The sequence below is a fragment of the Perissodus microlepis genome, chromosome 8 (genome assembly GCF_051167445.1).
Source record: "Perissodus microlepis isolate ML-2025 ecotype Zambia chromosome 8, ASM5116744v1, whole genome shotgun sequence".
Classification (NCBI taxonomy): Eukaryota; Metazoa; Chordata; class Actinopteri; order Cichliformes; family Cichlidae; genus Perissodus; species Perissodus microlepis.
In genome coordinates this window covers 4,712,335-4,726,155 of record NC_140468.1, presented here as the reverse complement: position 1 = coordinate 4,726,155, position 13,821 = coordinate 4,712,335, and the positions used below count along the sequence as shown (strand labels likewise).

Genomic DNA, 13,821 nt, shown 5'->3' with positions numbered 1-13,821 from the left:
TCTGATAGCTCGCGTGTGTCTCACCCTATGCAGGGAGATAAAACCTGGAGCGTTTATATGCACACTGGTGTGAGTTTGGCATAGTTCCCGAGTACGAGCACTGAAGTATTGATAAGAGAGATAAGAATTCCAATCAGGCCCCAATAATGACAAGTCTGTTTCAACACCAGTTGCCTCAAGGTGCTTTTTTATTGTCAGGTAAAGACCCTACAGTAATACAGAGAAAACCCCCAACTGTCCTCCTTTGCGTAAGCACTTGGTGACAGAGGGAAGGGGGAAAATCCCTTTTAACAGGAAGAAAACTGGCAAAACCAGGCTGTGGAGAGCCAGAGATTAATAATAACTAATGATTAAATGCAGAGAGGTTTATAAACACATAAAAAAGGGGAGATCCCCTCAACCTGCAGCTTTTGAGGTCCTTAAAACCCATTGAAGTAAAGCTCAAGGTTTACAATTTAGTCACATTTTGTTTAATTGATTGATTGTGTTGGTGTCCAGAGGGACAGCTACATTAAAAGTGTGTCATTGTCCAAAAAGTTATAGACCTGAGATTATTACTGAGATTTGGATGTTTGAGTGAAATGTTTGTAGCTGAAGGACTCCGTGCTTTTAAAGCTGACTTAGGTAATCTCAGGATTAATGCCTCTGAAATCGAAATTATTGTAAGCTTACCACGTGCTCCTCGCTGGTGCACAAGTCTCTCTGTAGGATAATACGCTTTCTTTCTGTTTTTAATCTGAGATTTCTTGGTTGTTTTAAGTTTGGACCACTGAGTCTGGAAGACAAATTGATTGATTAGATGATTATTCAGTTACTGAATTTAATCTCGGTATGCAGAGAACAAACAGATATGCATCTTGTCTAAGATTATGTGTTATTAGCTTGGTGAAGAACTCTTGCTATGCTCGGAGGTTCAGATCTGTGCAGCGGGAACAGCTTTAGCTTTTTGCTGGTTTTTCCTCTCCCACAGGGGCAAACTGGGACCAGCTATCAGAATCCACTATAACCACTAACTGGGTCAAGCAGCAGCAGTAGTATCTACTCATCCTGTGTATTATGTATGTTGCCAATCTGGATTAGTCATCTGCTTTATTCCCAAATACCCTCAGCCTCACGCATACCCTCCCTACTTAAATAAAAACAGCTTTTAATAACATATGAGAAGCAGGTTAATGTGAAATTAAAAATATATGGTGTCAGTTCACATGCAGTCTCTGTTTCCAGGGTTTAGTATTCTCCTCGGCTGTTTCTGCTCAGCTCAGCCAAAAATCGACTTTTTCTTTCCTGCTGTGTGCTGTTGTTGAAACATCAGGCGCAGTGGTGCCCAGTGGAAACGGCCTTATTGCCCATAGCTGGCAGTCTGTGTGTCAGGAGCTAATCTCTTAATCCTCTACTATGAGTATAATAATTGAGTTGGCTGATGTCAGGAGGGCTGACGTGTAGTAATTCATAGCCTGATGTTCCGACTTGTCAGACGACTCTGGAGTGAGCACAGAGTTGATGTCAGCTCGGATTTGTCTTTAATTGCAGTTGTCTGGTTCAGTCGCACTAATTGTGTAATGTCTTTATGTAAGAGCGCTGTGTCTGTGTAGTTTTCTCCTGTTTCAAAGTCTCAGGAGGTGATTCAGTGTTTAATAGAGCTGTTTGTGAGGGGAAGTGAGGTACTTCCTCTTTATTGTAAGCTGATAGAGGTCAAAGATCTGTGTGATGCTGGAGCTTTTAGGCCGGCGTTTTGTGTTAAGTAACATCAGTGTTTCCCACAGATTTGGGCTCAGGGACGTGAGGTTGTGGCTAAAGAGAAGTACACCCTATTTTGAGAAGATTTTATGTATATTTCTGCTACAGGAATTAAGAGGGTAAGTGTAGTAGCAGCCAGGTGCTGTTATTTAAATGCACTGTGTTAATGCACGCAGAAGCAACTGTTGCTGCACGTCAGACTAGGAACGGTTGTAAAGCTGTTTCTCGAGTTAACATTCAGCAAATTCATCCCAAGGTCAGACCATGCAATGCTCAGAGAAACCCAAGAGCTGTACATGCCTCAGCATGTTAATGTTAACGATAATGACAATTAGAATAAGACTGAGCAAGTCCTTGTTTGGAACGGTTGTTCCAAACAAGCCAGGTGAAGATTTCTTCTCTCTAAAAAGAACATGGCAGCACAGCTTAGGTTTGCAAAGCTGCATCTGGGAAAACCAAAAGACTTCTTTAAAAATCTCCTTTGGACAGATGAGACCGGAGTGGAGACGTCTGGCTGCGATGCACAAAACCAAACTTAGCATATCAGCGCAAACACCTCATACTTACTGTCAGTCACTGAGTCGATCGTGAACTTCTTCGTATACCAAAGTATTCTAGATTCAAATGTGAGGCCATCTGTTTGACAGCTAAAGCTAAATCGGATCACCTGACAGGACAATGATCCCAAGCACAGAAGCAAATCTGCAACTGAATGGCCGAAAAGAAGAGAAACAAGGTGCTGCAATGGTCCCGTCAAAGTCCAGACCTCCTCCTGACTGATATGCAGAGAGCTGTGCATGGACGAATGCCTGCAGACCTGCACTTGTATTTAATAATTATAGAACCTGCTGAGGACCAAAATGGTTTTCCTATTATGCTCGAACTAGAATTACAAGACTACGTATTTTCTTTTTACAGTGACGACAGCCAAATTTCCATACATTTGTTTCTCTGAAATTAAGTATTAAATATTAATTGCAACAACTACATAATTTGATCCAGTAAATTCTCAATCTAGTGTTTTGTGTCTGAGGGGAGCTTTTTTTTTCCTGTTACTGTCTCTATGCTGTAATTAGTGCATGTAACAATATTATCAGTATTTTGAGGTGTTAAAGTGGTACAGTGAGGATGAGTAATAATAAGCATCACTGTGTGTGTGCTTCTCTGCAGGACCAAGTCTTTTATATTCTCTGGCCTGTACGCTGCGATCGTATTTGGAGGGCAGCACTTCATGAGGGAAAGGCAAAGACTGAACCTGCGTCGCCCGCTGGTGTTGTGGTCACTCAGCCTGGCCATTTTCAGGTGAGTGACTCTCAAGGTCAATGCAGCTGAGACGGCTGACGTGACCTTAACGCTCAGTCAAGCAAACATTTAGAATCGAGTGTTTCAGAGAAAAGTTGTTTGGTGTTTTTTCTCTGAAGGTCATTTTCCTTTCTGGGTAAACAGGAACGTGAACTGAAAGAGGGATAGTCAAAGAAGGAACGTGTTCTGAGTGTTTGTTTGAGAAGCCACAACCAGTCTGATAACAGCTGTCACCTCAAGGTTCAACGCAAGATTTAAAGCAGTACTTCAAGAACACTACAGACATTTCACTCACTAAGAGTCCTGATGTCCATCTGCACATGGTATCTGGGGGGTGGAATCTAAAACTTCTGGGGCTGACCTAAAAAACTGGTTTACATTTTTGCCAATCTCCTGTTTGAGATCATCTTCTCGGAGATTTCCAGGCAGATTCCAGAGCAGCTGCATTTTCAAAATAGGACATTCCACTCGAGTTGCAGTTTCACCACAAACCTCAAATCTGAGCAGAGAGCAGCCTCAGCTTCTCATTCAAAATGACCTGAATTTCATGCAAAGGATCCTTGCTGTTGATAAGAGCCAGATTTTTGGCATTTTTCACCTATAGGTAGTGGGAGTTTATGTCCCTGCTGCTTTATCTTCTTGAATCAAGTTGAAAGATCTCCATTTTGACACGCTGAAGGAGATCAGGGCTTCTACAAAGCAATCTTTAAAAAAAGCATCTACAGTAGAATACCTGAGAAGATTATCTAGAGCAGGACATCAGCCAAACTCCAAACAGGTTTCTGTTTATCTACTCCTTCAGTTACCAACTGTCAATCTAATTTACTGATTTGTTTATGAAGATCTAGACTGTGGTATTCCCCCAGAGAAGCGTGCTGTTTTTATAAAATCTAAAATCCTGCTGCTGTCACTTAAAGGCCTTAAGCTGAGTTTGTCAAACCCACCAGAGCCTGCAAGGATCCACGTGGCAGGTGTGCAGGATATGTTTGTTTTTTATTACTGGTATATTTTTGCAACCTCGGAGACGTGTGCCAGAATGATGACACAACATCATGCACGCTTTGTTGCTTTGCTGTCATTTAGGCTTACTGTGACTGTCTCGTGGATGCATTCGATTTGTGTCCGATCGAAGGCCGATACGACGATCAGTCATCAGAGAAAATGACACAGGCTGGCTCCCTGTTGACTGCGATCCGGTTTGCAATTGTTGGAACATCAGATAAAAGCACAGGGAGTCTCTGAGGTGTGTTTGAGATGGTCTGACTGAAATTACCTATGAAATCTCCACATCAGTGTTGCACCATTGTGCAAGTTGCTCTTTGTCATCAGTGTAATGTCAATAAACCTTTTGACATCAAGCCTTTATGGCTGCACTGTAGCAGCTCAGTTATGGTTTCTTTCTTTTTTTTATTATTATTTTATGACAAACAGTAAAAGGGGTTGTAAAAATGCTGCTTTCAATGCTTCATTTGTCCACGGGAGGCATGGCAGAATGATTACACTTTAACACATCAGGGCTGCCAGTTGAGACCATCCCTGTTTTTACTATAAGGATGAGAAAACAGACTCTGTTCTAGGAAAGTGGTGAAATATGTGAAACCAGTAGAGCGACATAATTTACTAAAAGAAGTGGCTGAGCCTCTGTGATCCTAGCTGTTGGCTAATATGTCCTTGTTGTGTTTCCTCTGCAGCATCGTAGGAGCGGTCAGGACCGGAGCTTACATGCTGCACGTCCTCACAAACGACGGCTTCAAACAGTCGGTGTGTGACAACAGCTTCTACAGCGCTCCCCTCACCAAGTTCTGGGCCTACGCCTTTGCCCTCAGCAAGGCCCCCGAGCTGGGTGAGACTTCATCTGATCTCATAAATGTCAGAATATTACTCACGTGAATGAAGCACATACTGAAATCTAAGATCAAAGATCACCAGCTGTAGATTCCTTATTTCTTTGTTATTGAATTAAGGTGAAGCAGGACCTGTTTACACTATAGGAGCTCCACGCAACTCAGAAAAAACACTGTTTTAATCATATTAAGGGTGGGGGTGTTAGCGTTAGCTAAAACCATGATGAGGCATAAAGTGCTGTGCAAAAGTCTTGATCCACCCCTCATCTCTTTGTATTTTGCTTCTAAGGAGCCAGACTTTCTTGTAATGTTTTTTAAAAAAGGTCTTAATCAGTACTTTCTGAAGGTCTCTCAAAGCTTTTCTTTGGTTCTGTCCTTAACACTGACCTATGAATCATTCAAACATAAATGCATATAACTCAAGGGATGAACCTGTGATGTCATTTTTTATTTCGTTTCTTGACACGTTGTTACTACTAACCGTGCAAAACCACATAGTTTGTTCCCATTTAATTAGGTGAATCTGTGCAAAATGCAAAGGTAACAGTTTATTTGCAACAACAACGTGATTCCCAAAGAGCTGTTAGCTTTTTTTTGGCATGATGTGCAATAAAAAAGATCAGTGAGAACAGGTCTGATGGAGCGATGAGATGAGTGTCTACAGCCATCTGTAAAGCACGGTGGAGGCTCTGTCATGGTTTAGAGCTGCATTTCAGTGAGTGGTGTGGATGTTTTTTCAAAATTAATGTAACTGTGAACACAAGAATATTAAGTCAGAGCTTCACCCACCATGCAGTACTGCCTGGAACACATCTGATCGGCAGCAGCTTCTTCTTTCAATAAAAGATGATCCCAAACACGCTGCCACTAAAGTAAAAGTTTACCTGAATTTTAAAAAACAACAACAACACACATACAGTGACAGTCATCAGTCATGGATCGTACCAGATAAGTTATTGTTATAGTTGTGCAAACCTTTCTATTTCCATGTATGTTTGCACGTTTCACCTGCCTTCCTCGCAGAATGTTAAGAAATGAGGGTTGGTGCAAGACTTGTACGCACTGAAAACGTGTAAAAGTGTAAATGTGTTGGATGTTTTTCAGTCTTTGTTCCAAAAGGATCTAAATTCAAACTGGATGTTTTTTCTTGCTCAGCTACTTTAAGAATGAAATGATTTGCTCAGTGTAGATTAAAGTGTGCGCCACTGTGCAGTAAATCCATCAGCAGCTGATTCCCTTAAGAGCTGAAATGGAGGCAGATGCTGAGCTGGCAAGAAAAGTCCATTAGCGCACAGCTGATACTGTACAAGCAATGTTTCCTCAGCTGCAGACAGGAAGGATACGTCTGCTTCCTACTGCAGGATAAGGACTCTTTATAGAGACTCAAATGAGCTTTAAATTAGAAATACAGGTTGTTCTGTTTTATAACAACTTTATGGGATTCACCAGCATCTGTATTTGTACTTATCAAAGTAAGCTTTGAGAACACAGTGAGGAGGTTTGTCTGTGTAAGCTAAACCCTTTTATTTGTTAAATCCACCTGAAAGATCAAACATAAACCCACAAATCTGTGATGGATGTTCACGAAGCTGTAAGCTAACTGCTTGTGTTGCCTTGTTGAAAGTCTCTGTGCGCCTCCTGTACCTGTAAGGCCATCATAAAATGTAGTACACCCCCCCCCCCTTCAAACACTGTAAGTGAAGTCAGGCTTTATTGGAGCTGCGTTAAACTTGATACACAGTCAGGTCCTGTCAGGTATTTCACTTTTTCTGTAGGTTTTTAAAAAATATATTTTTCCTGCTCTCACACAGCAATTTTCCATCTTTTGTGATAACTAAAGTACATCTGGTGTTTTTAATCATGACTCAGTTGCTGAGGGGTTGAGGTTTGGTGCTCGGGTGCGGTTTTATTTAAACGATTTCCTCTCTGCCGCCTCTCTCAGGAGACACCGTGTTCATCGTCCTGCGGAAACAGCGCCTCATCTTTCTGCACTGGTACCACCACATCACCGTGCTGCTTTACTCCTGGTACACCTACAAGGATCAGCTGGCGGGCGGCGGCTGGTTCATGACCATGAACTACATGGTTCACTCTGTCATGTACACGTACTATGCTGCCCGAGCGGCCGGCCTGCGGGTGCCGCGTCCCTTCGCCATGGTCATCACGGCCTTGCAGATCCTGCAGATGGTGATGGGCCTGGCCGTGCAGGGCTTCGTGTACCACTGGATGCACGAGTTGCGCTGTCCGTCCCACCAGGACAACATCGTGTGGGGCTCTCTCATGTACCTCAGCTACTTGATCCTCTTTGCCTACTTCTTCTACAACACCTACCTCAAAGGCTCCCCCAGGGACAAAGGGTCCAAGAAAGAGTAGCGCGCCTCCCTGTGCTCGGGGTCGTATTAAAGGCTCTGAACATCCTCCTCTTCTGACTGCAGCTCAGAGAGGAGGACGATTTGGAGCATTTTAATGTGATCTCACGATGAAAGCGAGGAGATTGAGGGGCATTTCCGTAACTGTGTTTGACTAAAAATAGCGCTGTCGTTATTTAAACGATTGCCTTGTTTACTTAAACTCCTTTATCTAAAAACAGCCATATGAGGGCCAAATACTGTCAGAGGCAACTGACACTTGTTCCTGTGTTTTTAAAGAAGAAGTCATTGATTTATATGTAATTAATTTTACTTTAATTGAGTGAGGAAATGGTTCGTTTAGCTCTAGTTAGCTTAGCATAAAGGCTGGAAGCAGACTTTCCTTTCCCTGGAAAACTGACTTATTTAAACTCTGCAGCTTTCTGTTTAACCTGCAAATTAACAAAAACATAAAAGCAACAGATTCTTGACTCCAGCTCTAACAAACATCTTTTACAGACGGGATCCTGTTAAAGCGTTTACACACCGCCTGCTCACTGTCTTTATGCTCGACTAGGATAAACAATCTGCACCAAATGTTGAACTAGCCCTTTAAAAGTGACACCGGGGGCAGGTACTAATCTGATGCCGTAAAAATGAGCATCACGTGGCGCCTGCAGGTGCAGAAACTGTAACACCTGTGTCCACCTGTGCAGGTTAGCAGGTAACAGGTAGTGAAGACTAATGCACTAAATCAGCGGTCTCCAACCTTTTTTGCGCCACGGACCGGTTTATGCCCGACAATATTTTCACGGACCGGCCTTTAAGGTGTCGCGGATAAATACAACAAAATAAAACTAGTACCGGTACCGAAAAAAAGAAAATTTATTCATAACACACGTGAAAAGACCCAGGAAAACCGAGTAAACGATAACAAAATAACGCTGAAAACTGATGAAAACCCTGAAAACTATACATTTCACACCCGAGCCTCAACTCTCGCGGACCGGTACCGGTCCGAGGCCCGGGGGTTGGGGACCGCTGCACTAAATGGCAGAGGAATGTTTTCATGCACATAAACGTGCAGGAAGAAAAGCGATGCAAGTTCAGTTCGGTGTAATTTTTTAAATGCTGTCACCACTTTACCTTCATCTAAAAAGAAAGCCTTCTCTGTCTGCTCCGCTCAGTTTACCTCGCTGGCTTATACCTGCCTCAACTTGTTAGCTTAGGTTGTTTTTTTTGTTTGTTTTTTTAAGGTGTTGGTTTGAATCCAGGTGAAGTTTCTGAGTCTGAGAGCACAACAGTAAAGTGACTATATTCTTATAAAACGAACACTTACAGCGGTTAAATTTAGTGTTGCTGCTAATGCCGTCCACAGCGGTGCGCTGCTTTGCTTCACCCTTTACTGCAGGTGATGCACTGACCACTAATAAGTACCTCATGCAACCCAGCTTTCCTCTAACATAGCCAATATTTATAGCCGCTTTCACCACGCGTACACTCTGTAAGACGAGGCCTGAGCGAGGAACGCGTTCCTCAGATGAAAGCCGTTCCAGCTCAAACAGCTGACAGGAAGTGCGTTAAGCCAGACGTCCTCCTGTCCCTGTCGTTTGGGTTTTCACAAGTTTACGCGCTGTACAGTATATGTTTTTTAACGTTTTATAAGAGATGACGGGAACGATTCAGTGTTGGGACGCAGTTTCCCGAACCTTTTCTTCTGTGCAGCTGTGCGATGGATTTAAAAAGGAGACGTGTAGATGTGATGGAGATGCAGACCTGTAGCTTTAACTCAGAGGTTTAACAAAAACATTCCACTTCTATGGTGCACATTTATTAAAAGCGATAAAAAAACTGTTTGAACTGTTTCTCTGATTGAGCAGCAGGAGTTAAACCAGAGTGTCTCGTGCGAAGTATTTAGCAGACAAACAAAAAGGATAAACTGAACATAATGTGACGTAACAGGAGAGGTTTTTGTATCTTGCAACTCCTACGAGGTCCAACAACTACGTTTGCCTTGTTGCCGACACTTGATTCCTGATGTTTGTGTTTAGTTAGAAAAAAAAAAAGCTTTATTTTGATCCATCCTTTGTGACTTTGCCCTGTGCTCATGTTGGTTTTGGTTATTTATTTTCCTTTTGTGCTTTAAATTATTTGAACAAACTGATACCAAACATACGGCAGATGACGAGGACCAAATTTATGTGGCGATTGCCGCTGACTGTGGTGCTGCTGCTCTTTATGACCTGGTAAAGAGGACCACAGGGCGCTGGTGTCTGTTTTTAGATGAGAAGGATGTGTTTTCTTTACGTTTTCCAGCAGGTGTGAGGTTTACTTGGCAGGTGTCACACTAGGAAGCGGGTTGAGTTCAGTTTGCTCCATCCACGCTCGCGCTTACACCGCTTCGGAGGGTGAACTGCGACGGTGTTCGTGTTTAAAGTTGTGCAGCACGTTTTCAAACCACGTCCTGTTTAACGGGCCTGTGCTCGCCGCAGAAGCTGCTCGCCCTGGTTGGAAACGTGTGTGCTGAGCGCTGTGGTTTAAAACCTGTGTGGAGACTTTTGACTTGGCGTGACGGAGCTGATTTTGTGTTTGTGTCTGTAGTTGAATTCCGATTGTTCAGGACTTTGTGGGTTACAGTTTGTCACGCTGACGCACCTTCTGTGAGAAACGACGTAGTTCTGATAAAAGCACCGTTTTCAGATGCACTTATTGTTTCAACATCAACCAGTTCTAGTTGTTTGTATGTGATTTAATGTAAAGAGCACTGAACACTGTTTGAAACTGCCTGCTTTTTAAAATCTGACACATTGTAACGCTGTTGAAACTTGAACTTGGTGTGCCAAACATGCTTCTGTTTGTTTTCTGTCGTGCTTTACTTTGTTTTGTGTCTGTGCTTTATGTTTCCTACTGATTTGTACTCCCTGTGGTTTCTACTGGAAAAAGGGCTTCGTGTCGAAACATTATAATAAAAGTTTTCTGGTTTCAAATGTCTCTGTTTGTTGTTTCAGGGGTGAAATATTTTCACTGTGGAGAAGAATATCTGTGTTTAAATAGAAGACGGACAAACTTGCCACAAACATCAGCTGTTTGATTTAGTTTCCTTTATTAAGATTATCTTAAAAAATATAAAGCACATATTCAAGCCTCTGACAGGCATGTGTGATAAAGCCAGGACTTCAGTCTGATTGTCTTTTATTTTCTTTTTATTGGCACATACATTATAAACATATTTCATTGCTTTTATTTAACTAAACAGCAGCTCTTGAAATTTAAAAGCAATCTTTTGCAAGATTGTTGAGTCTTAATCGTAGACGAGAGCCAAACTCAGGCATACACAGCTTAATGTAAAATGCATTTCTGAGATGGTGATGAGTTCTCAGTGACCTTGACCTCAGGGTGTGACAATTATGTGTGTGAAAGGTTGTAGCGTGAAGCCCTTTGAAGGTCACGGGTCTGAAAAAGTGCCGTATAGATGGCAGTCTCCCATTATTCTGTTATTCAGGCCTGAATGTGGCAACTCGGCGACCGTGAGAGAATTTTTAAAAAAGGTTTGTGTACATGCAACAACGCCTCCCATCACTTTATTGGGCGCAAATAAAATCCCAGAAAGTGCCATAAACAGTTTAGGTGTCTGCAACAGCTGTGGGAAAACAACTAAACAAAGATTTAAAGAGATATATACAGAAGATGTGAAATAGAAAATATTCAAGGCTAAAACACACTTCTAATTTTATCATATATAAGGTTTAATATAAGGTGAATTCCTTACTTCTGAAACTGCTGTTCAATGAAACTTTTATGATGCTCACGCTGTTCTTGTGTATTCGTGTTGGTTTTATTGGCATTGCTAAGAAGGTGATAGTTCAGTTTCATTTATTATTGCAGTCATAGTGCATGTTTACGGGATGGGAAAAATGTATAATAGGATTGTGTTAAATTGTAACCATGCATTACAGAGGAAAGAAAATGTTTAAAGAGAGAAAGATAATATATAACATGTCGAATCTAAATATTAGGTCTTAATGATAGATTTTTCAGTTCTAGTCATTAAAGCGAGCTCTGTAAGAAAAATAAATATGATCCAAAATGTACAGAAGTATGTAAACAAGGCTCTCGTTATACTCACATTGGACACAGATGTGTATTTTCTGTATAAACTTGTGTGAGTCTAAAGGATAAATTGACTGATGAGCACACAGTGGCTCTACAGTCTCTGATGATCAGAAGCTGTTAAATCCCCGTGAAGCTTTTAAACTAGAGGAATTTGTCTTGCTGACACAGTTAAACCACACCGGCCCCCTGCAGCTCTCCAGCTCGCAGCACACTGCCCTACAAACGTCCAAGCTGAGCCGAGCGCTCTCTGGGAGGTCGTGGGTTGATGGAAGACAAAGCTCTGCCTGCTCAGCACATTATAGTCTTGTAGCCGTGGGTGGTGACACCAGAGGACCGGGAGGAAAGACACGCAGTGGAGGACCCGAGAGGGAAAAGCTTTAAACAAGCTCGTCACAGAGGGTTAGGGTCACGACAACAGTGAGATTTTTCTGTGTGAACACCACCAGCTCGTGTTCAGCTCGGCTCTGTGATGGAAAGCAAATGTTTTATGAAACTTACAGAAACGAGTCACATTGTTAGGAGCTGAATGTGTGCAGTGCGCAGAAGAGGACAACCATCTCAGTACAAACACAAGCTGTTACAGCAGTTTGTGTTTGTGCAGGAGCTCACTTCATGAAACATGATGTAGTGTTTAAAGTCATTAAAGATATCCTTCACATTAACACATCCAGCACATATTACTGTAATTACACACGATGAACTAACTGTATAATTACATATGTTTTAATAATCGTGTTCATATTTATTAACAATTATAACCTGTAACATGAGATTAGACTGATAAAAATTACCCTGGATGGTTAAATGGGGCATACTTACATGTTTAACCCTTTTTTAAGTACAATAAATAAACTCCTATTTGTAATCGAGTACTTCTGCATGTTAAATAATAAACTCCGTCTGTCTGTCCACGTTTATTTAAATTGCTGTAACAATATAAAACCATAATTTCTTTATTTTCGAGGACTTTCTTCATCCTGACGTTCTGTGGCTGTTATTGCAGTCTTTGGCGCCCTCGTGTGGCAGGAGGCTGTCATTACCGCTTTTTCCACATGTGCCCCAAACTATACATCAGCGGTGCGTTTGTTTCTTACTACAACACACAATGTAACGAAGAACAGCTGTGCGAACCTCTGCACCGGCGGGCACGCGAAAAAGCACGTGAGGCAGCCTCCAGGTGCCGCCACAAACCTGGTTAATCTGAACTTCATGTGTTTCCTTGTGAGGGTTTGCAGCATTGGTTGCTTGTTTTGTTGGGAAAATGCAGGCATGTGGTTGAGTATTTTTCAGTTTACTTTATATGGGTACAGTATTAATTCAAAATAGGGTCACAGCTCTTTGTTCTTTGTTTCAGGAAGCCTGTGGCTGATTGTTTTTACCATGTAAAAGATGAAAATACCCATCTTCTCTGATTGGCCTTACCTTGCGGCCGATTATTTCACAATAAAGTTTCACCCCAAGAGGCGCCTCTTTGACCCAACCATAGACCACAGATTTTTCTTGGAACAATCTGTGGAATAACCTTTCTGAGAAAACCCCAGAGCCCCTTCAATTTCATGGCTTTTTAGTAAAATGAAAAGGTTTTATTGAGAAGAGCTTCCCTTTTCACTATTGATTCATCTGCAGGGGACCTGCAGGGTATTTTTTAAAAGGGACACACTGATAAACTGTGTTTTCCTACAGCAACCAGCTGCAGATGTTATTTTGTCTTTTTCTTTACTTAGCCTCTGTTGGATGACAAGACAAGACAAGACAAGACAAGACAAGACAAGACAAGACAGGCTTGTATTTATCGAACTTTTCAGGCACAGAGGCTTCATTTACACTTTTGCCATCCTCTCTCCTTTCATTGTTTCTTTCTATTAAAGTTAACATTACTAATGAATTTCTTTAAATCTGCACCACGACCCAAGCAATCTGTTCTCCCCGACCCCCCACTGATGTTCCTAATCTGCTGTGACCATCCGAAGCTGTTGGGTAACCGAGTAATAGGTGTAAAATCTTCCCTTATGGGGAGTCCCACTAGGTTTAAATCTGGGACTCCCCACCATTTGACCTTAGAACTGAAGAAGCTTCTCGGATTAGAGAGGTGAAACGTCTTCAAGCAACTTAAAGAAGTCCAGACGCTTTTCTTTGCATTCCCCTTTTAAGGTAAAAACCAGCAGAAATAGGAAGTGTGCTTAACTGTACTTCAATTATCCCTATAAATGAATTTCTAAACAAAGCAATGGACGTTTAACAGTTGGTATCACTTTTATTTCTTTATTATCCATCCATCCATCCATTACTTAACTGTGTCTACTATTTTGCATGTAGAATTAAAAAACAACTTTGAAGACATTTTCAAGGACAGAAAGTCAAAGCTTCTAAAACCCTGTGATTTGGGGGTTTAACTAAGAGCTACTTTGTTCTGATTAATTTGTGGACATGTCTTAGTTTGTCCCTACAATGTACTTAATCTGGTATTATAAAAGAAG

General features: G+C 41.7%; 1 protein-coding gene across 1 annotated transcript in view; it reads left to right on the top strand.

Annotated features, from left to right (window-relative positions):
- The window catches only part of LOC146381188 (very long chain fatty acid elongase 6-like), a 13,474-nt gene extending 3,256 nt beyond the window's left edge, over positions 1 to 10,218 (top strand). The window contains exons 2-4 of the mRNA XM_084937105.1: positions 2,908 to 3,039; positions 4,731 to 4,882; positions 6,826 to 10,218. Coding sequence (XP_084793231.1) covers positions 2,908 to 3,039; positions 4,731 to 4,882; positions 6,826 to 7,256 — 715 coding nt within the window. The 3' untranslated portion in view covers positions 7,257 to 10,218. The remainder of the gene's footprint in view (positions 1 to 2,907; positions 3,040 to 4,730; positions 4,883 to 6,825) is intronic.
- The last annotated feature ends 3,603 nt before the right edge of the window (positions 10,219 to 13,821 follow it).